Here is a 21,898-nt window from a genome sequence, read left to right on the forward strand (position 1 = left end):
ATTTTGGGAAGTTTTCTTCCGTTAGAGTCAAAGAAGATAACATGGAAGCAAAATAGACCAGAATAGACCAGCCTCTCAGCATTTTGCGCCCTAGGCAACCTCATATGTTGCCTATGTCAAGCGCCGCCCTGCCATACACTGTATATAAAGAGAGAGACAAGTGCACAGGGACCATCCAACAGGGGCAACTGTTTACGGCGTCTCCTTAGAGTGATAGTGAAGTGAAGTGTGTCTACTCTGTTGGACTTTGCTTGAACCCTCGCACCATAATGTCCTCTGAAGAGCTGTACTTGGACTATCATGGACTCAGACTTCCCAAGTCGATCCACACCGCAGAAAGCTTGGAGTTTGCGCAGGAATTCAAATTTAAAGACGATGACGTCATCGCTGTCACCTACCCGAAGTCAGGTCTGTGTGTCTGAACTTTACCAAAGAGATTTTCTGTTTCTTCTGATTGAAAGTCTGAGATATTTAAATGCCTTATCTAACACGAGCCACAGGAGCCTGGGTCCTGGCGAACTGTCGCTGCTTCGTTGGTTCGAGGTTTTTCTGTTTTGTAAATTTACACAAGATCGTGATTTCAATGCAAGCAGAGTAATATGCTGAGATTTAACACTCGGGTTGAAGTTAAATCAAAATACTGAATAAAGATCCATTTATTTTACGTCGGGCCAAGCTATTTTTGTGAACCGAAATTGATCATCTATGGGAAAATTGAAACGGACTTGTGCTATTCACCACCATCATTGATTGATTGATTTGATTTTATTTGGACATGGACATGACAATGTCATTGGACGAACCAGATGCATTGTTTACAGTGTATTAGCATAAATGCTAGTTTACAACACCTGTCCACAGGAGGCTTTTTGAAAACAACAAAAGAAACTGAACAAGACAGAAGCAAGATCAAATACTGATAAAAAACTGATAGTTATAATTAAAAATAGTAAAAATGCAGTATACAGTATAGTACAGAGCAGCAATATAATGAGTTGAATATATATATATAGGCTACGTAGAGAACAAAGGCAGCATGATCAAACAATAACCAGTTGTAAATTATTTGTGTGAGCACTGTTGATTTGATTTGAGCCGTTGTTTTAGTTCTCTGTTAAAAGTGTTGCTGTTAGTCTCTAGTTTTAGACTAGTGGGCAAGAGGTTCCATAGTTTTGCCCCCTTTGCAGAGAAGACAGACTGACCGAAAGATGTCCTGTGCATGGGAACAAGACAATCACCATTGATGGAGGCTCGTGTATTTGCCTGACGAGAGCTCTGACGTCTGATGGCCAATTCAGACAACTGTGGTGACACATGGTTATTTACACACTTGAAAAACAATTGAAGATGACTAAAATTAATAAAGTTATCAAAGGTGAAAAGGTTGTGTTTTTTTAGAATGCCGCAGTGATGCCATCTCATGGGTTTCCGATCCATGACTTTTATTGTCTGTTTGTATATTGAGAAGATAGGTTTTAATGCAGTAGAAGAAGCTTGTGACCATGATGTGATACAGTATGACAAATGAGAAAATATCATAGCGTGCATAAATAATTTGGCCGATTGACATGACAAGTCCCTTCTTATGAAACGGAAACAGTTTAGATTTAGTTTTGCCTTTTTTGCAACATACTTAATTTGCGTAACAAATTTTAAATTCTGATCCAGGATGATGCCCAGATATTTTACTTCATTTACTGATTCAATTAATTCATTTTTGATCCATACCTTGAAAACATCGGTGATAGGCCTATTACGGATGGAGAAGCACATAGAGACGGTTTTCTTCACATTAATGGTCAACTGAGACAGCTCAAGCCATTTTGAAATTCTGAGCAATGCTTGTGTCAGGTGCTCACCTGCTAAGCTGGGTGTTTTACTGGACACATGGATAACAGTGTCATCAGCATACATTTGACAGTTGGACCCCGGACAGCAGTTTGGTACGTCATTGATATACATAGAAAACATCAGTGGACCAAGTACAGACCCTTGCGGTACACCCATGCTGTTGGCACGCAGATGGGACCTGACCCCATTGACCCTGACACATTGCTCTCTCCCCTCCAGGTAAGATGCAAACCACTGCAGAGCTTCTGATGACATTTTGAACGATTTTAACTTGTTCATTAGAGTACTGTGGTTTACCATGTCAAAGGCCTTTTTTGGGTCTAGGAACACTGCCCCCACAACATTTCCTTTATCCATTGAAGCTTTTATGTTTTCAAGCAAATAACAATTAGCTGTTTCAGTTGAGTATTTCTGTCTAAACTCAAACTGCTGTGGATGAAGCAGCTGGTTAGACTCTAGATGTTCCTTTAGTTGTTCAGCTATAATTTTCTCCAGAACCATTTTGACAACAGGGAGGATAGCAATAGGCCTATAATTACTCGCTATGTCCTTGTCTCCTGATTTATAAACAGGGGTAATTATTGCAGTTTTCAAGCTTTCTGGGAATATTTTGGTTTGTATAGACAGGTTAACTAAGTAAGTGATTGGCTCTAACAAGTAGCTCTGATGTTTCTTGATTAATGCAGCATGAAGATTATGAATATCTTTTGACTTGGAGTTACTCATGTTTGTGATCACCTTTTCAACTTTTCATCAAAACATCCAGTGAGAGAATATCTCTGAGAAGAATGGAAGCTGGTGTGCTGGAGGCTTGTGGTGGCCCATCACCCTTATGTCAGTGTCACACATCTCTATATTTGGTTCAGGGTCAGCTGTGGTGGTCTTTGGAGTCAAGCAGCACATAATCATTACATTGATTATTGGCCTTACTTCTGAATATGATACTTTTTATCCAATAGGAAATGAGCTCATGGACAGTTGTGTGGGAAATCTCTGTTTGTAGTAGTGGAGTATTTGTGAATGATTTTGACCAGCCAGTACTTGTAAAGTTAAATATTGATTCCAACCCTTAGTGGTGCTGTATGTGAACTAAAAAGTCAGTTGGACATTTGACAGCTCTTGCAAATCTTTTGAAGCTGGAATTCTGCTGTTAGTGAACAGTTTATGGTTCTTGTATTGTCAGTAGGTGTTTGGACTATGTAGAAGGAATATTTGCGTTTATTAGGATGGATCGCGAATAACTTGAAAAACTTCATTCATGTAGTTCAACTGTGTTTAGTGAGTATATCCAAAAGGCTTTTTTATTCTCAGCCATTAATAGCCAATACTGACAGCTGAAAGGAGAAATCATAGCTTCATTAACCATGTAGTAATCACTCTTCCTTGTTGTTCTATAGGTACAATCTGGATGCAGGAGATTCTGCCACTGGTGCTTAATGGTGGTGATCTGAAGCCAATCCAAACCATTCCAAACTTTGAAAGGGTGCCTTGGCTGGAGGTGACAAAATTGTCCATTGTTGTGGATCAATTGAAATCTCCGCGAGCACTAGTGACTCATTTTCCTTATCACCTCATGCCTGCATCCTTTCACACCTCCAAAGCCAAGGTAAACCTGTGGAATCTTAGTGAGATATTCCCTGATGTACTTCTCCTCATCTGAACCTTTATTAAACATCTATAGTAAACATTTCGCCTTATTATTTTCATTTTGTGACTTGTTTCCCTGCAATAGGTGATCTATGTTGTCAGGAATCCAAAGGATGTCCTGGTGTCTTCATACTACTTCCACCAGATGGCATCATTCCTCGAGGATCCAGGAACTTTTGATGAGTTCAAAGAGAAATTCCTGGATGGCAGAGGTCAGAGGTCACATCCTAAAAAGTTTACTTAGAGAAGTGTATGAATATCAGATGTATCGAATTTAGCAGTGTATTATCATGTGAGCGAAAAGGGAAAAACTAAGTTACTCTTGTTATTTCTGGCACAGCAGTGGTTGGTTCATTTAATGTGTACTGTATTACAACCTGCAGTGATGTTTGGAAAATGGACGGACCATGTGAAGAGCTGGAGACACACAGAGCTGACAGACAGAATCATGTACATCTCATATGAAGAAATGCTTCAGGTAAAACTCTCACAAGCGAATTATGAGTTGTTGTGAATGGTGATATATTACTTTCTTAGGCCAGAGTTTATGGTTAACTCACAATAGAAGTTAATAGAGTGTCTGCAGTTTGAAAGGTACCTTGAAATAGAGGCCAGACCTGGCCCATGCACACATAGACATCAGAGGGGGCTTGAGCCCCTTCCCCTTTTCTTTCTTAATATATTTAGTTTACAGCTAATAAGCCAAAAGATAAAAAGAAATATAGTTAACTTGTGTCTTGTTAACAAACAGACAGAGGGTACAAACACCACCCTAATGTATATTTTTGGAAGTTTTCTCTCCGTTAGAATCAAAGAAGATGACATGGAAGCAAAATAGACCAAAAATTCAAAATAGACCAGTGCAGTAGTGTCCTACCATAAACTGAATAATTCTGAATTTAGGCTCCTCATCTAATAACTACTTCATTCTACTGCATTACATTGGCAAAAACACTTGTCAAAAATAAACTAAGAGGAACTGGCTCAGAGGAAAGGGAACAGACAGACTTGACTTTGTCCTAAGTCCTTGAAAAAGAGAGTTTGGTCTCAATGACCCTTCTCTGTATCAATTGATCAAATAAACACACTATTAGTGGGAAGCATGGCAGATAATCACAGGGGTGAAAAACACACAAGGGAAGGAAGGTAAAAGAGGGATGGTGACACCAAAAATAAATGACAAATGTAAAAATAAGACAGAGTGCTCTTTTTGAAAAGTAACAATTTCCCAAACCTCAAATATTTAATTATTATAATATGAAAAAGCAAAAAGTTTCCATATGATAATTTGTAATGACAAATTTTCTGGTATTTGACTGGATAAAGGGCCAATTCAGTTATTGTAATTCATTTACTTAGTAAGCTGTCCAGTCTGAGTGACGTCACAGAGACCATCAGATGGCTTTGGTGATCGTTCATCATAGAAATCAACCAGAAAAGTCAGAGAATTTCTATCTTGAGATGACAAAGAACAACTGCTGCTTCAAAAAGCTACAATAAAAGGTCACGTGTGCTTTCCTTCTAGGACCTGCCTGCGTCTCTCAGGAGTTTATCTGGTTTCCTGGGCACTAACCTCAGTGAAGACACCATTCAGAAGATCGCAGAGCATTGCACCTTCAAGACCATGAAGAACAACAACATGTCCAACTTCAGCCTGGTCCCAAAGCAATACATGGACTCTGACAAATCTCCATTCTTCAGGAAAGGTGAGGCTCCATGTGTCCATGATAAACAGCTAGAGGCGTGGCTGAATTTTGATTATTTGAACAACTGTTAATTTTCAACTTTTTGCTTGTGCTCACGTTTTGATGGCAATTTTTCTTGCTTACTGACTGTAGAGTTGAGTAATTTCTACAAATTGAAATGCTAAAAAATAAGTTCTGCATTAACTTAAGGTCCAATGCAGTTTTCTCAGAATTACATTTAAACTGTCTGACTGGATTTAAATACTTACCTGGTTGTGGTCGACATCTTTATTGAGTTATAACCCTTCATGTAAGAGGATTTTCAGTCTCCATAAAAATGCCTTTCTTACCACTTGAATTTCTACAAGTGGTAATTCTGAAGTGTTAATGTGTGTTTGTGTGTCATCTCATGTCAGGTATTGCTGGAGACTGGAAAAAACATTTCAGCTCAGAGCAGCTGGCCCGGTTCACATCAGTCATTTGCAAAGAGATGGAGGGTGAGAGCTTCTCTCTGCCGTGGAGTCTGGACTGAGCCACAGCCAGAGGAGAGACGCAGAGGGAGAAAGAGCCATGTACAAAAGATATTTTTGTCAGAGTAGGAAACTGGTGCTCATTGGGCCAAACAATTTCAAAGTTAGGCAGACAAGTAAATATCACTTTACTGATATTTGTACTCTGGTCATCATCCAGCTTCTCAAACAGGATTTAGAAGAGCTGCAGAGCCTGTTACCTGGAGAGACCACCACCACATTTAAATATATGTCAACAGTTTTTTGGGGTGTGAAATGTAACATTTTCCAGGTTAATTCCACAATTGTTTTGCTTGCCCTGGATGAGAATTTATGTTAAACCGCCATCAAGGGATTGCTGCTTCAACAGTGATCATCTGGATTCTCACATCTGTAAATAAGCTTGTTAATGAGCTATTTTGTTATTTCCCTGCCTCTTATTGTGGTTAAAACAAACAACACAACTCTTGTTGACTCCTTGCTTGTATGCAAAATGTGACATGTTATGCATGTTTAAGGCACCCGGAGCTCAGCTTGTAGAAACTTTTAATACACTTTCAATAAATATCATGGCTCACATAAATTTCTACATCGTTTTAATTTGTATTATTTGCACACTTGCTTTAGGTTAGGGTTAGAATGTGTTCCATCTTTCAGTCTTTTTGGTTCCATGTGTGTACTGTTCATTTATAGGTGTCAGAGGATTGCCAAGTTTCTGTTCATACATTAATTATATTTGCATATTCATAGATAGGTAGATCGATGTACCGTATTGAATCCAAATTGGGAAATGATCGTGTTACAGATCAAACACTGTGATCAAAATAATGCATATTTCGTGTTCATTTATTATCAAAATAATGCAAAAAAACATTCCTTCAGCAAGTTTGGTAGTATAACCATCCTCCTCCACTCTGACCTGCTCTCACTGTCAATAATAAACACTCATCACTAGTTATCAGGACCTGATCAGTACATGAAGTCACTTAGTGTTTGTTTGATTCGCTCCAGATTTCATGAGACTGCATCTGAACATCATGAAAAATGACTCGTCACCATCTATTAAATAAAAATCCTTCACTATTGGATACATCTCGATTTTGAGGAGTGTTTATCGATCACAGAGAGACAGAACATAATTGATTCATGTTGTTTTAGCTCTGAATAATTATAACACCACTGGTCCAGGACAGATGCTCACTAAAGGTCAAGTGGTCCTGTGTCAGGGTCTCTGTCGGGCTCTGTTTCCTCCTCACTCCTCTGCTCACTCCTCTGAGCTGCTCTCACCTTACACTCTAACAAGAAACACCAGCACTCATCTCAAGTTATTAGGACAAGTACAGGACTGATGTTTACTTTGTGTTTGTTTGACTCTCTAGGGTTTATGAGATATACCTTTGAAACTGCTGCACAACACAAGAAGTAACATCACAAGCACAGTCAGGACATCTGGGCTGAGACGCGACGCAGGGTTTTTACTTCATTGTTGCAAAAGAAGCGACGGACCGTTTATTCCTTTTACACAAATATGAATTCAGCAGGATTTTATGAATATCAGCTCAAAGTGTGACTGATTAGAAGACATCACAGGGAGCACCTCCCACCCCCCAGCTCCTTTCTCTGTTGTACTGGTGTTTCTTTGCTTGGGGGGAGCTGAGTGGTGATACACAAAGGATTAAGCTACCAGTGCCTCAAGCTGTTAGTTTACAGCTAATAAGCCATAAGACAAAAACAAATATAGTTTACTTGTGTCTTGTTAGCAAACAGACAGAGGGTACAAACACCATCTAAATGTGTATTTTGGGAAGTTTTCTTCCGTTAGAGTCAAAGAAGATAACATGGAAGCAAAATAGACCAGAATAGACCAGCCTCTCAGCATTTTGCGCCCTAGGCAACCTCATATGTTGCCTATGTCAAGCGCCGCCCTGCCATACACTGTATATAAAGAGAGAGACAAGTGCACAGGGACCATCCAACAGGGGCAACTGTTTACGGCGTCTCCTTAGAGTGATAGTGAAGTGAAGTGTGTCTACTCTGTTGGACTTTGCTTGAACCCTCGCACCATAATGTCCTCTGAAGAGCTGTACTTGGACTATCATGGACTCAGACTTCCCAAGTCGATCCACACCGCAGAAAGCTTGGAGTTTGCGCAGGAATTCAAATTTAAAGACGATGACGTCATCGCTGTCACCTACCCGAAGTCAGGTCTGTGTGTCTGAACTTTACCAAAGAGATTTTCTGTTTCTTCTGATTGAAAGTCTGAGATATTTAAATGCCTTATCTAACACGAGCCACAGGAGCCTGGGTCCTGGCGAACTGTCGCTGCTTCGTTGGTTCGAGGTTTTTCTGTTTTGTAAATTTACACAAGATCGTGATTTCAATGCAAGCAGAGTAATATGCTGAGATTTAACACTCGGGTTGAAGTTAAATCAAAATACTGAATAAAGATCCATTTATTTTACGTCGGGCCAAGCTATTTTTGTGAACCGAAATTGATCATCTATGGGAAAATTGAAACGGACTTGTGCTATTCACCACCATCATTGATTGATTGATTTGATTTTATTTGGACATGGACATGACAATGTCATTGGACGAACCAGATGCATTGTTTACAGTGTATTAGCATAAATGCTAGTTTACAACACCTGTCCACAGGAGGCTTTTTGAAAACAACAAAAGAAACTGAACAAGACAGAAGCAAGATCAAATACTGATAAAAAACTGATAGTTATAATTAAAAATAGTAAAAATGCAGTATACAGTATAGTACAGAGCAGCAATATAATGAGTTGAATATATATATATAGGCTACGTAGAGAACAAAGGCAGCATGATCAAACAATAACCAGTTGTAAATTATTTGTGTGAGCACTGTTGATTTGATTTGAGCCGTTGTTTTAGTTCTCTGTTAAAAGTGTTGCTGTTAGTCTCTAGTTTTAGACTAGTGGGCAAGAGGTTCCATAGTTTTGCCCCCTTTGCAGAGAAGACAGACTGACCGAAAGATGTCCTGTGCATGGGAACAAGACAATCACCATTGATGGAGGCTCGTGTATTTGCCTGACGAGAGCTCTGACGTCTGATGGCCAATTCAGACAACTGTGGTGACACATGGTTATTTACACACTTGAAAAACAATTGAAGATGACTAAAATTAATAAAGTTATCAAAGGTGAAAAGGTTGTGTTTTTTTAGAATGCCGCAGTGATGCCATCTCATGGGTTTCCGATCCATGACTTTTATTGTCTGTTTGTATATTGAGAAGATAGGTTTTAATGCAGTAGAAGAAGCTTGTGACCATGATGTGATACAGTATGACAAATGAGAAAATATCATAGCGTGCATAAATAATTTGGCCGATTGACATGACAAGTCCCTTCTTATGAAACGGAAACAGTTTAGATTTAGTTTTGCCTTTTTTGCAACATACTTAATTTGCGTAACAAATTTTAAATTCTGATCCAGGATGATGCCCAGATATTTTACTTCATTTACTGATTCAATTAATTCATTTTTGATCCATACCTTGAAAACATCGGTGATAGGCCTATTACGGATGGAGAAGCACATAGAGACGGTTTTCTTCACATTAATGGTCAACTGAGACAGCTCAAGCCATTTTGAAATTCTGAGCAATGCTTGTGTCAGGTGCTCACCTGCTAAGCTGGGTGTTTTACTGGACACATGGATAACAGTGTCATCAGCATACATTTGACAGTTGGACCCCGGACAGCAGTTTGGTACGTCATTGATATACATAGAAAACATCAGTGGACCAAGTACAGACCCTTGCGGTACACCCATGCTGTTGGCACGCAGATGGGACCTGACCCCATTGACCCTGACACATTGCTCTCTCCCCTCCAGGTAAGATGCAAACCACTGCAGAGCTTCTGATGACATTTTGAACGATTTTAACTTGTTCATTAGAGTACTGTGGTTTACCATGTCAAAGGCCTTTTTTGGGTCTAGGAACACTGCCCCCACAACATTTCCTTTATCCATTGAAGCTTTTATGTTTTCAAGCAAATAACAATTAGCTGTTTCAGTTGAGTATTTCTGTCTAAACTCAAACTGCTGTGGATGAAGCAGCTGGTTAGACTCTAGATGTTCCTTTAGTTGTTCAGCTATAATTTTCTCCAGAACCATTTTGACAACAGGGAGGATAGCAATAGGCCTATAATTACTCGCTATGTCCTTGTCTCCTGATTTATAAACAGGGGTAATTATTGCAGTTTTCAAGCTTTCTGGGAATATTTTGGTTTGTATAGACAGGTTAACTAAGTAAGTGATTGGCTCTAACAAGTAGCTCTGATGTTTCTTGATTAATGCAGCATGAAGATTATGAATATCTTTTGACTTGGAGTTACTCATGTTTGTGATCACCTTTTCAACTTTTCATCAAAACATCCAGTGAGAGAATATCTCTGAGAAGAATGGAAGCTGGTGTGCTGGAGGCTTGTGGTGGCCCATCACCCTTATGTCAGTGTCACACATCTCTATATTTGGTTCAGGGTCAGCTGTGGTGGTCTTTGGAGTCAAGCAGCACATAATCATTACATTGATTATTGGCCTTACTTCTGAATATGATACTTTTTATCCAATAGGAAATGAGCTCATGGACAGTTGTGTGGGAAATCTCTGTTTGTAGTAGTGGAGTATTTGTGAATGATTTTGACCAGCCAGTACTTGTAAAGTTAAATATTGATTCCAACCCTTAGTGGTGCTGTATGTGAACTAAAAAGTCAGTTGGACATTTGACAGCTCTTGCAAATCTTTTGAAGCTGGAATTCTGCTGTTAGTGAACAGTTTATGGTTCTTGTATTGTCAGTAGGTGTTTGGACTATGTAGAAGGAATATTTGCGTTTATTAGGATGGATCGCGAATAACTTGAAAAACTTCATTCATGTAGTTCAACTGTGTTTAGTGAGTATATCCAAAAGGCTTTTTTATTCTCAGCCATTAATAGCCAATACTGACAGCTGAAAGGAGAAATCATAGCTTCATTAACCATGTAGTAATCACTCTTCCTTGTTGTTCTATAGGTACAATCTGGATGCAGGAGATTCTGCCACTGGTGCTTAATGGTGGTGATCTGAAGCCAATCCAAACCATTCCAAACTTTGAAAGGGTGCCTTGGCTGGAGGTGACAAAATTGTCCATTGTTGTGGATCAATTGAAATCTCCGCGAGCACTAGTGACTCATTTTCCTTATCACCTCATGCCTGCATCCTTTCACACCTCCAAAGCCAAGGTAAACCTGTGGAATCTTAGTGAGATATTCCCTGATGTACTTCTCCTCATCTGATCCTTTATTAAACATCTATAGTAAACATTTCGCCTTATTATTTTCATTTTGTGACTTGTTTCCCTGCAATAGGTGATCTATGTTGTCAGGAATCCAAAGGATGTCCTGGTGTCTTCATACTACTTCCACCAGATGGCATCATTCCTCGAGGATCCAGGAACTTTTGATGAGTTCAAAGAGAAATTCCTGGATGGCAGAGGTCAGAGGTCACATCCTAAAAAGTTTACTTAGAGAAGTGTATGAATATCAGATGTATCGAATTTAGCAGTGTATTATCATGTGAGCGAAAAGGGAAAAACTAAGTTACTCTTGTTATTTCTGGCACAGCAGTGGTTGGTTCATTTAATGTGTACTGTATTACAACCTGCAGTGATGTTTGGAAAATGGACGGACCATGTGAAGAGCTGGAGACACACAGAGCTGACAGACAGAATCATGTACATCTCATATGAAGAAATGCTTCAGGTAAAACTCTCACAAGCGAATTATGAGTTGTTGTGAATGGTGATATATTACTTTCTTAGGCCAGAGTTTATGGTTAACTCACAATAGAAGTTAATAGAGTGTCTGCAGTTTGAAAGGTACCTTGAAATAGAGGCCAGACCTGGCCCATGCACACATAGACATCAGAGGGGGCTTGAGCCCCTTCCCCTTTTCTTTCTTAATATATTTAGTTTACAGCTAATAAGCCAAAAGATAAAAAGAAATATAGTTAACTTGTGTCTTGTTAACAAACAGACAGAGGGTACAAACACCACCCTAATGTATATTTTTGGAAGTTTTCTCTCCGTTAGAATCAAAGAAGATGACATGGAAGCAAAATAGACCAAAAATTCAAAATAGACCAGTGCAGTAGTGTCCTACCATAAACTGAATAATTCTGAATTTAGGCTCCTCATCTAATAACTACTTCATTCTACTGCATTACATTGGCAAAAACACTTGTCAAAAATAAACTAAGAGGAACTGGCTCAGAGGAAAGGGAACAGACAGACTTGACTTTGTCCTAAGTCCTTGAAAAAGAGAGTTTGGTCTCAATGACCCTTCTCTGTATCAATTGATCAAATAAACACACTATTAGTGGGAAGCATGGCAGATAATCACAGGGGTGAAAAACACACAAGGGAAGGAAGGTAAAAGAGGGAAGGTGACACCAAAAATAAATGACAAATGTAAAAATAAGGAAAACACGACAGAGTGCCAATTAAAAATTTCCCAAACTTCAAATATTTAATTCTTATAATATAAAAAAGCAAAAAGTTTCCATATGATAATTTGTAATGACAAATTGTCTGGTATTTTACTGGATAAAGGGCCAATTTTACTTATTGTAATTCATTTTCTTAGTAAGCTGTCCAGTCTGAGTGACGTCACAGAGACCATCAGATGGCTTTGGTGATCTTTCATCATAGAAATCAACCAGAAAAGTCAGAGAATTTCTATCTTGAGATGACAAAGAACAACTGCTGCTTCAAAAAGCTACAATGAAAGGTCACGTGTGCTTTCCTTCTAGGACCTGCCTGCGTCTCTCAGGCGTTTATCTGGTTTCCTGGGCACTAACCTGAGTGAAGACACCATTCAGAAGATCGCAGAGCATTGCACCTTCAAGACCATGAAGAACAACAACATGTCCAACTTCAGCCTAATGCCAAAGAAATTCATGGACTCTGACAAATCTCCATTCTTCAGGAAAGGTGAGGCTCCATGTGTCCATGATAAACAGCTAGAGGTGTGGCTGAATTTTGATTATATGAACAACTGTTAACTTTCAACTTTTTGCTTGTGCTCACGTTTTGATGGCAATTTTTCTTGCTTACTGACTGTAGAGTTGAGTAATTTCTACAAATTGAAATGCTAAAAAAAAAGTTCTACATTAACTTAAGGTCCAATGCAGTTTTCTCAGAATTACATTTAAACTGTCTGACTGGATTTAAATACTTACCTGGTTGAGGTCGACATCTTTATTGAGTTATAACCCTTCATGTAAGAGAATTTTCAGTCAATAAAACTGCCTTTCTTACCACTTGAATTTCTACTGAACAGTTTCTCACCGGAGCTCTGTTGTGTTAATGTGTGTTTCTTGGTGTGTGTCATCTCATGTCAGGTATTGCTGGAGACTGGAAAAAACATTTCAGCTCAGAGCAGCTGGCCCGGTTCACATCAGTCATTTGCAAAGAGATGGAGGGTGAGAGCTTCTCTCTGCCGTGGAGTCTGGACTGAGCCACAGCCAGAGGAGAGACGCAGAGAGAGAAAGAACCATTTACAATAGATATTTTTGTCAGAGTAGGAAACTGGTGCTATTTGGGCCAAATATTTTCAAAGTTAGGCAGACAAGTAAATATCACTTTACTGATGTTTGTACTCTGGTCATCATCCAGCTTCTCAAACAGGATTTAGAAGAGCTGCAGAGCCTGTTACCTGGAGAGACCACCACCACATTTAAATATATGTCAACAGTTTTTTGGGGTGTGAAATGTAACATTTTCCAGGTTAATTCCACAATTGTTTTGCTTGCCCTGGATGAGAATTTATGTTAAACCGCCAACAAGGGATTGCTGCTTCAACAGTGATCATTTGGATTCTGTCATCTGTAAATAAGCTTGTTAATGAGCTATTTTGTTATATTCCTGCTTCTCAATTTGGTTAAAACTAACAACACAACTATTGTTGACTCCTTGCTTGTATGCAAAATGTGACTATATAATGTTATGCATGTTTAAGGCACCCGGAGCTCAGCTTGTAGAAACTTTTAATACACTTTCAATAAATATCATGGCTCACATAAATTTCTACATCGTCTTAATTTGTATTATTGTCACACTTGCTTAAGGTTAGGGTTAGAATACGCTCCATCTTTCAGTCTTTGTGCTGCCTTGTGTGTACTTTTCATTTATAGGTTTAAGAGGATTGCAAAGTTTCCATTCATACATTCATTATATTTGCATATTAATAGATAGGTAGATCGATGTACCGTATTGAATCCAAATTGGGAAATGATCGTGTTACAGATCAAACACTGTGATCAAAATAATGCATATTTCGTGTTCATTTATTATCAAAATAATGCAAAACCACATTCCTTCAGCAAGTTTGGTAGTATAACCATCCTCCTCCACTCTGACCTGCTCTCACTGTCACTAATAAACCCTCATCACTAGTTATCAGGACCTGATCAGTACATGAAGTCACTTAGTGTTTGTTTGATTCGCTCCAGAGTTCATGAGACTGCATCTGAACATCATGAAAAATGACTCGTCACCATCTATTAAATAAAAATCCTTCACTATTGGATACATCTCGATTTTGAGGAGTGTTTATCGATCACAGAGAGACAGAACATAATTGATTCATGTTGTTTTTAGCTTTGTCCCTTGGCTGAATAATTATAACACCACTGGTCCAGGACAGATGCTCACTAAAGGTCCAGTGGTCCTGTGTCAGGGTCTCTGTCGGGCTCTGTTTCCTCCTCACTCCTCTGCTCACTCCTCTGAGCTGCTCTCAACTTACACTCTAACAAGAAACACCAGCACTCATCTCAAGTTATTAGGACAAGTACATGACTGATGTTTGACTCTCTAGGGTTTATGAGATATACCTTTGAAACTGCTGCACAACACAAGAAGTAACATCACAAGCACAGTCAGGACATCTGGGCTGAGACGAGACGCAGGGTTTTTACTTCATTGTTGCAAAAGAAGCGACGGACCGTTTATTCCTTTTACACAAATATGAATTCAGCAGGATTTTATGAATATCAGCTCAAAGTGTGACTGATTAGAAAACATCACAGGGAGCACCTCCCACCCCCCAGCTCCTTTCCCTGTTGTACTGGTGTTTCTTTGCTTGGGGGGAGCTGAGTGGTGATAAACAAAGGATTAAGCTACCAGTGCCTCAAGCTGTTAGTTTACAGCTAATAAGCCATAAGACAAAAACAAATATAGTTTACTTGTGTCTTGTTAGCAAACAGACAGAGGGTACAAACACCATCTAAATGTGTATTTTGGGAAGTTTTCTTCCGTTAGAGTCAAAGAAGATGACATGGAAGCAAAATAGACCAGAATAGACCAGCCTCTCAGCATTTTGCGCCCTAGGCAACCTCATATGTTGCCTATGTCATGCGCCGCCCTGCCATACACTGTATACAAAGAGAGAGACAAGTGCACAGGGACCATCCAACAGGGGCAACTGTTTACGGCGTCTCCTTCAGAGTGATCGTGAAGTGAAGTGTGTCTACTCTGTTGGACTTTGCTTGAACCCTCGCACCATAATGTCCTCTGAAGAGCTATACTTGGACTATCGGGGACTCCGTCTTCCCAAGACGATCCACACCGCAGAAAGCTTGGAGTTTGCGCAGGAATTCAAATTTAAAGACGATGACGTCATCGCTGTCACCTACCCGAAGTCAGGTCTGTGTGTCTGAACTTTACCAAAGAGATTTTCTGTTTCTTCTGATTGAAAGTCTGAGATATTTAAATGCCTTATCTAAGCCAAAGGAGCTCGGGTCCTGGCGAACTGTCGCTGCTTCGTTGGTTCGAGGTGTTTCTGTTCTGTAAATTTACAGGAGATCGTGATTTCAATGCAAGCAGAGTAATAAGCTGAGATTTAACACTCGGGGTTGAAGTTAAATCAAAATACTGAATAAAGATCAGTTTTATTTTACGTCCGCCATGTGGGAACCCAAATTGATCATCTAAAATGACAAAATGAAAATCCAAATTTTCTTTATAACACAAACTGTACTCTACTAACCAAGTGAGCCTGAATCCATGTTGCCAAAACAGACACAATACAGAATTTTAATTATTAAAGGCTCATGTTTCTCTGCTCTGACTAAGCCTCACTGTGAAATGCTTGTGTAAGCAAAGTGGGCAGCTCTTGAAAAACTTTTGAAACTGTAGTATGTAGTATTCACTCTTCTGTATTGTTCTATAGGTACAGTCTGGATGCAGGAGATTCTGCCACTGGTGCTTAATGGTGGCGACCTGGAGCCAATCCAAACTATTCCAAACTGGGACAGGGTGCCCTGGCTGGAGGAGATAAGATTGTCCATTGTTGTGGATCAATTGAAATCTCCGCGAGCACTAGTCACTCATTTTCCTTATCACCTCATGCCTGCATCCTTTCACACCTCCAAAGCCAAGGTAAACCTGTGGAAGCTTAGTGAGATATTCCCTGATGTACTTCTCTTCCTCTGATCCTTTATTAAACATCTAAAGTAAACATTTTGCCTCTTCAGTTATTTTCATTTTGTGACTTGTTTCTCTGCAATAGTTGATCTATGTTGTCAGGAACCCAAAGGACGTCCTTGTGTCTTCATACTACTTCCACCAGATGGCAGCATTCCTCGAGGATCCAGGAACTTTTGATGAGTTCATGGAGAAATTCCTGCATGGCAGAGGTCACATCCTAAAAAGTTTACTTAGAGTGTATGAATATCAGAAGTATTGAATTTAGCATGTCAGTGTATTATCATGTGAGCAAAAAGGGAAAAACAAAGTAACTCTTGTTATTTCTGGCACAGCAGTGGTTGGTTACATTTAATGTGTACTGTATTACAACCTGCAGTGATGAGGGGAAAATGGACGGACCATGTGAAGAGCTGGAGACACACAGAGCTGACAGACAGAATCATGTACATCTCATATGAAGAAATGGTTCAGGTAAAACTCTCACAAGCGAATTATGAGTTGTTGTAAATGGTGATATATTACTTTCTTAGGCCAGAGTTTATGGTTAACTCACAATAGAAGTTAATAGAGTGTCTGCAGTTTGAAAGGTACCTTGAAATATAGGCCAGACCTGGCCCATGCACACACATACATCAGAGGGGGCTTGAGCCCCTGCCCCTTCTCTTTCTCGATAGAAAGAGCCCTTTTTCTGAGGGGCTCTTTTAAAGAATCATTTAAAATTATAGTCCTGTTTGTTAACAGCTTCCCTGTCGAACAAATAGATGAAGTGAATTAGCAATCAAAACATCTGGTTGGGATATTGTCTGGTCCCTGCGCCAAGAGTCAGCCTCAGGAAAGTAGTTCCTAAATTGTCCCTTGAGCGCATTGCACGTGTAACGGAAGGCGAGAGCACAGCACAATCTCCCAGCTCATCCACTGATGGAAACATGGAAAACATTCTCTCCATGACAGGCTCCCTCCATCTTAGGATTTTTTGGAGAAATCCTTCAATTCTGTCATACATGTGTATTGCGGCCTTGTATAAAACTGTTAAGTTTGTTCAGCTCAGCGAAAATGTCAGCAAGATATGCAAGTTTGGGGACCCAGACATTGTCACTGAAAAGTGCATCCAGCTCTGTGTGCTTTTGGAGAAGTGAAAACTCCCTAATAGACGTAAGTTGTTCTAGCACACGTGACAACAATGTTCCAGAGTAAAAGCGATCGAACCTCAGAATGGTACAGTGTGTTCTTCTCCGCCAGCAGCACAGAGATTAGAGAAGAGACGTGTTTGCAAAGCACTCGTTTTGACTATATTGACAACTTTCACGACTGATACATTGTTTTAAACATTTCAGTTGCTGAAGTGTCTGTTTATTCTAGGCCAGGGGAGTCGGCCTGCGGGCCAACTGCGGCCCGCCATCCATTTTTAATTTGCCCGCATCCAAAAAAAAAGAAAGAAATACTAATAATTATTTTAAACTAACAATTTAGTAGCACTTAAATGGCACCTACTTATAGCACTTTGTAGTTTTGCTTTATTTTTGAAGAAATTGTACTTGATTATTTCTTGATTCTTGTTGTTCTGGGTTTGTTCCCTCGGGGGTTGAATGCACTAGATGTTGTGTGGCTTTTACAGAATTGGTTTTATCTGTATACATGGTATTGAAAATACAGATGAATGCTAGTTTGTATCACCACAGTTCTTTCACTGCATGGCAGCACAGAACATTGCTGATAATTGTTTTAAGATTTCACTTTATATATTAGCTTTTATGCATAACTTGTGGGAGGACTTTTAAGTCGCTTTGGATAAATTAAATGTAATGTAATGGACTATGGCCCACTGTATTGCACTTCTCAGTTTAGACACTAGGTGGTGCCCAGCTCAACCCTGACCTGCCAGCTGTCCTTCAGAACGTCGTCACGCCCCCCGCCCTGAGTGACGTGATTGAGGCACACTGTCAACAGTCCGCTACAGGTCAGGGGCGCGTGGCGGCTTGAGTGGCTCAGACGTTCGTCTTTTTTTCTGTATGTGTATTGGGGATAAAAAGTTTGACAACCCTGTTCTAGGCAATCCGAAGAGCAACTTGATAAGAGCAGTTCAAAGCTAGCTCACCAACTTTGGGGATGTGAGACTAGATTGAAAGTATTCAGGTTTGTCTTTTATGTGGCTGTGGGTTGTCTCCAAGTGACGCTGCAGCTTTGATGGCTTCACAGATTTGTCTGACAACACATTAGAGCAAATGACCCACATTGGTAACTCAATGCCATCTGTCTCCTTGATGGTAAATCCAAACTTCGGATTACTACCTGTATATATTTGGGTCGGGGAGAGCGTGGCCTAGGGGATAGAGCGGGTGTTCTTCAACAAGAAGGTTGCCGGTTCAAATCCCAGTCTTTCCCATCTGCATGCCTAAGTGTACTTGGCAAGATACTGAACCCCTAAAATGGCCCCTCATAAAATGCTGAGTGTTCTAAAAATGTAAGTCGCTTTGGACAAAAGCGTCAGCTGAATGACATGTAATGGGTCTTTTCTCGTTTGCACTTACCCTTATCAGCTGCTACATCAGCAGCAGGTGCCGCCTCGCCACCTGCATTTTCACTGGTGGTTTCTGAGGTGGTGGGTATCTCTCTTGTGCTTGCGGGAGTTACAAAACGATCCATTTTCACTTGGCATAATCATAAATTGGCCTCAGTATTGGCTGTTGGGATAGGAGCTGCAGTGTTTTAGACCGGGAATATTTTGCAAAAATGATTGCAAAAGGATTTTTGGGTGAACTAAATCGTTTATTTTTTTCATATTTGTTCTATTTATTTTTTTTAACAAGGCTTCGTTTCAATGATATTGCGGAGTGCGTCCACGTTTCTGGGATCTTAGTCAGCTGTGGACTGAATAGGCTCTCGTCAAATCACGGGGAACCTGATAAAGCCAGCGTGTAACATGCGGCCTCGTGATTGGCAAAGCAGAAGTAGGGGCAGGTCCTCCTCTTTGTGTACAGGGGAGTACTTGGAGGGACAGGTCTGGGTTGGTCTTGTGTTGTGAGTGAACTGGCCAGCTTGAGAGAGCTCCTGTGTGCAGCTCAATGTGTGCATTGCTGACTGAAAGATAATGTCTTCTGTATCGATTTATCCATTCGCTACTATATGTAGGATTCAAGTTTATGTGTATTTAAAGAAATTTAAATTTGTGGGAAAAAAATTGAATTAAAAAATATAAAAAAAATGGTATATGAACCAGAAATTTCGCAACCCCCCTGCTGTTCTACCGCACCTCATGTTGAAGAACTCTGCTCAAGAGCAGTCATTCCAAAAGTGTGGGCTGAGGCCCCCTGGTGGACCGTGAAGCCACTGCAGGTGCTCTGTGAGAGCTCATCAGACATGATCCAGCACCATAGATTAATAACTAAACACATGATCGTAAGTTTCTCAACTTAACCATTCCATTAAAAAATGGAAAAAATGAACGTGAACTAGTTCATTTTAAGTGTGAACTGGCACAACAAAGAAAACATGACAGAGTACTCTCTTTTGTAAAGTGAAAGTTTCCCAAACCTTAAATATTTATATTATGGGTTAGGGTTAGGGTTAGGGTTTCACAGGGGTGAAAAACACACAAGGGAAGGAAGGTAAAAGAGGGATGGTGACACCAAAAATAAATGACAAATGTAAAAATAAGACAGAGTGCTCTTTTTGAAAAGTAACAATTTCCCAAACCTCAAATATTTAATTATTATAATATGAAAAAGCAAAAAGTTTCCATATGATAATTTGTAATGACAAATTTTCTGGTATTTTACTGGATAAAGGGCCAATTCAGTTATTGTAATTCATTTACTTAGTAAGCTGTCCAGTCTGAGTGACGTCACAGAGACCATCAGATGGCTTTGGTGATCGTTCATCATAGAAATCAACCAGAAAAGTCAGAGAATTTCTATCTTGAGATGACAAAGAACAACTGCTGCTTCAAAAAGCTACAATAAAAGGTCACGTGTGCTTTCCTTCTAGGACCTGCCTGCGTCTCTCAGGCGTTTATCTGGTTTCCTGGGCGCTAACCTGAGTGAAGACACCATTCAGAAGATCGCAGAGCATTGCGATCTTCATTAGCTGTTTACCATGTGTCCATGATAAACAGCTAAAGGTGTGGCTGAATTTTGATTATTTGAACAACTGTTAATTTTCAACTTTTTGCTTGTGCTCACTTTTTCCTTGTGCTCACGTTTTGATGGCAATTTTTCTTGCTTACTGACTGTAGAGTTGAGTAATTTCTACAAATTGAAATGCTAAAAAATAAGTTCTGCATTAACTTAAGGTCCAATGCAGTTTTCTTAGAATTACATTTAAACTGTCTGACTGGATTTAAATACTTACCTGGTTGTGGTCGACATCTTTATTGAGTTATAACCCTTCATGTAAGAGGATTTTCAGTCTCAATAAAACTGCCTTTCTTACCACTTGAAATTCTACTGAACAATTTCTCACCGGAGCTCTGTTGTGTTAATGTGTGTTTCTTGGTGTGTCATCTCATGTCAGGTATTGCTGGAGACTGGAAAAAACATTTCAGCTCAGAGCAGCTGGCCCGGTTCACATCATTCATTTGCAAAGAGATGGAGGGTGAGAGCTTCTCTCTGCCGTGGAGTCTGGACTGAGCCACAGCCAGAGGAGAGACGCAGAGGGAGAAAGAGCCATGTACAATAGATATTTTTGTCAGAGTAGGAAACTGGTGCTCATTGGGCCAAACATTTTCAAAGTTAGGCAGACAAGTAAAAATCACTTTACTGATGTTTGTACTCTGGTCATCATCCAGCTTCTCAAACAGGATTTAGAAGAGCTGCAGAGCCTGTTACCTGGAGAGACCACCACCACATTAAAATATATGTCAACAGTTTTTTGGGGTGTGAAATGTAACATTTTCCAGGTTAATTCCACAATTGTTTTGCTTGCCCTGGATGAGAATTTATGTTAAACCGCCAACAAGGGATTGCTGCTTCAACAGTGATCATCTGGATTCTCACATCTGTAAATAAGCTTGTTAATGAGCTATTTTGTTATTTCCCTGCCTCTTATTGTGGTTAAAACAAACAACACAACTCTTGTTGACTCCTTGCTTGTATGCAAAATGTGACATGTTATGCATGTTCAAGGCACCCGGAGCTCAGCTTGTAGAAACTTTTAATACACTTTCAATAAATATCATGGCTCACATAAATTTCTACATCGTTTTAATTTGTATTATTTGCACACTTGCTTTAGGTTAGGGTTAGAATGCGCTCCATCTTTCAGTCTTTGTGGTGCCTTGTGTGTACTGTTCATTTATAGGTGTCAGAGGATTGCCAAGTTTCTGTTCATACATTAATTATATTTGCATATTCATAGATAGGTAGATCGATGTACCGTATTGAATCCAAATTGGGAAATGATCTTGTTACAGATCAAACACTGTGATCAAAATAATGCATATTTCGTGTTCATTTATTATCAAAATAATGCAAAAAAACATTCCTTCAGCAAGTTTGGTAGTATAACCATCCTCCTCCACTCTGACCTGCTCTCACTGTCAATAATAAACACTCATCACTAGTTATCAGGACCTGATCAGTACATGAAGTCACTTAGTGTTTGTTTGATTCGCTCCAGAGTTCATGAGACTGCATCTGAACATCATGAAAAATGACTCGTCACCATCTATTAAATAAAAATCCTTCACTATTGGATACATCTCGATGTGGAGGA

General features: G+C 39.6%; 3 protein-coding genes across 3 annotated transcripts; all 3 read left to right on the top strand.

The window, feature by feature from the left end:
• Nucleotides 1-269: 269 nt before the first annotated feature.
• LOC133964395 (sulfotransferase 2B1-like) lies at nt 270-6,617 on the top strand. The gene is made up of 6 exons (XM_062398438.1): nt 270-408; nt 3,249-3,457; nt 3,584-3,710; nt 3,882-3,976; nt 5,024-5,204; nt 5,600-6,617. The coding sequence occupies exons 1-6, from the start codon at nt 270-272 to the stop codon at nt 5,713-5,715; spliced, it is 867 nt and encodes a 288-aa protein (XP_062254422.1). The 3' UTR covers nt 5,716-6,617.
• Nucleotides 6,618-7,758: 1,141 nt separating this feature from the next.
• On the top strand, nt 7,759-13,649 carry LOC133965187 (sulfotransferase 2B1-like). The gene is made up of 6 exons (XM_062399616.1): nt 7,759-7,897; nt 10,738-10,946; nt 11,073-11,199; nt 11,371-11,465; nt 12,514-12,694; nt 13,105-13,649. The coding sequence occupies exons 1-6, from the start codon at nt 7,759-7,761 to the stop codon at nt 13,218-13,220; spliced, it is 867 nt and encodes a 288-aa protein (XP_062255600.1). The 3' UTR covers nt 13,221-13,649.
• Nucleotides 13,650-15,267: 1,618 nt separating this feature from the next.
• Nucleotides 15,268-21,359, top strand: LOC133964708 (sulfotransferase 2B1-like). The gene is made up of 6 exons (XM_062398937.1): nt 15,268-15,406; nt 15,933-16,141; nt 16,272-16,398; nt 16,566-16,660; nt 20,174-20,258; nt 20,699-21,359. The coding sequence occupies exons 1-6, from the start codon at nt 15,268-15,270 to the stop codon at nt 20,812-20,814; spliced, it is 771 nt and encodes a 256-aa protein (XP_062254921.1). The 3' UTR covers nt 20,815-21,359.
• Nucleotides 21,360-21,898: the final 539 nt, after the last annotated feature.

The sequence above is a fragment of the Platichthys flesus genome, chromosome 11 (genome assembly GCF_949316205.1).
Source record: "Platichthys flesus chromosome 11, fPlaFle2.1, whole genome shotgun sequence".
In the NCBI taxonomy this organism is placed as follows: Eukaryota; Metazoa; Chordata; class Actinopteri; order Pleuronectiformes; family Pleuronectidae; genus Platichthys; species Platichthys flesus.

Excerpts from the sequence above, each read along its gene's own strand:
- LOC133964708 (XM_062398937.1), top strand. The coding sequence starts at position 15,268 with ATGTCCTCTGAAGAGCTATACTTGGACTATCGGGGACTCCGTCTTCCC. Across the intron at positions 16,142-16,271 it reads TTCACACCTCCAAAGCCAAG|TTGATCTATGTTGTCAGGAA; the intron begins GTAAACCTGTGG and ends TCTCTGCAATAG. Across the intron at positions 16,399-16,565 it reads GAAATTCCTGCATGGCAGAG|TGATGAGGGGAAAATGGACG; the intron begins GTCACATCCTAA and ends TACAACCTGCAG.
- LOC133965187 (XM_062399616.1), top strand. The coding sequence starts at position 7,759 with ATGTCCTCTGAAGAGCTGTACTTGGACTATCATGGACTCAGACTTCCC. Across the intron at positions 10,947-11,072 it reads TTCACACCTCCAAAGCCAAG|GTGATCTATGTTGTCAGGAA; the intron begins GTAAACCTGTGG and ends TCCCTGCAATAG. Across the intron at positions 11,200-11,370 it reads GAAATTCCTGGATGGCAGAG|TGATGTTTGGAAAATGGACG; the intron begins GTCAGAGGTCAC and ends TACAACCTGCAG.
- LOC133964395 (XM_062398438.1), top strand. The coding sequence starts at position 270 with ATGTCCTCTGAAGAGCTGTACTTGGACTATCATGGACTCAGACTTCCC. Across the intron at positions 409-3,248 it reads TGTCACCTACCCGAAGTCAG|GTACAATCTGGATGCAGGAG; the intron begins GTCTGTGTGTCT and ends GTTGTTCTATAG. Across the intron at positions 5,205-5,599 it reads ATCTCCATTCTTCAGGAAAG|GTATTGCTGGAGACTGGAAA; the intron begins GTGAGGCTCCAT and ends ATCTCATGTCAG.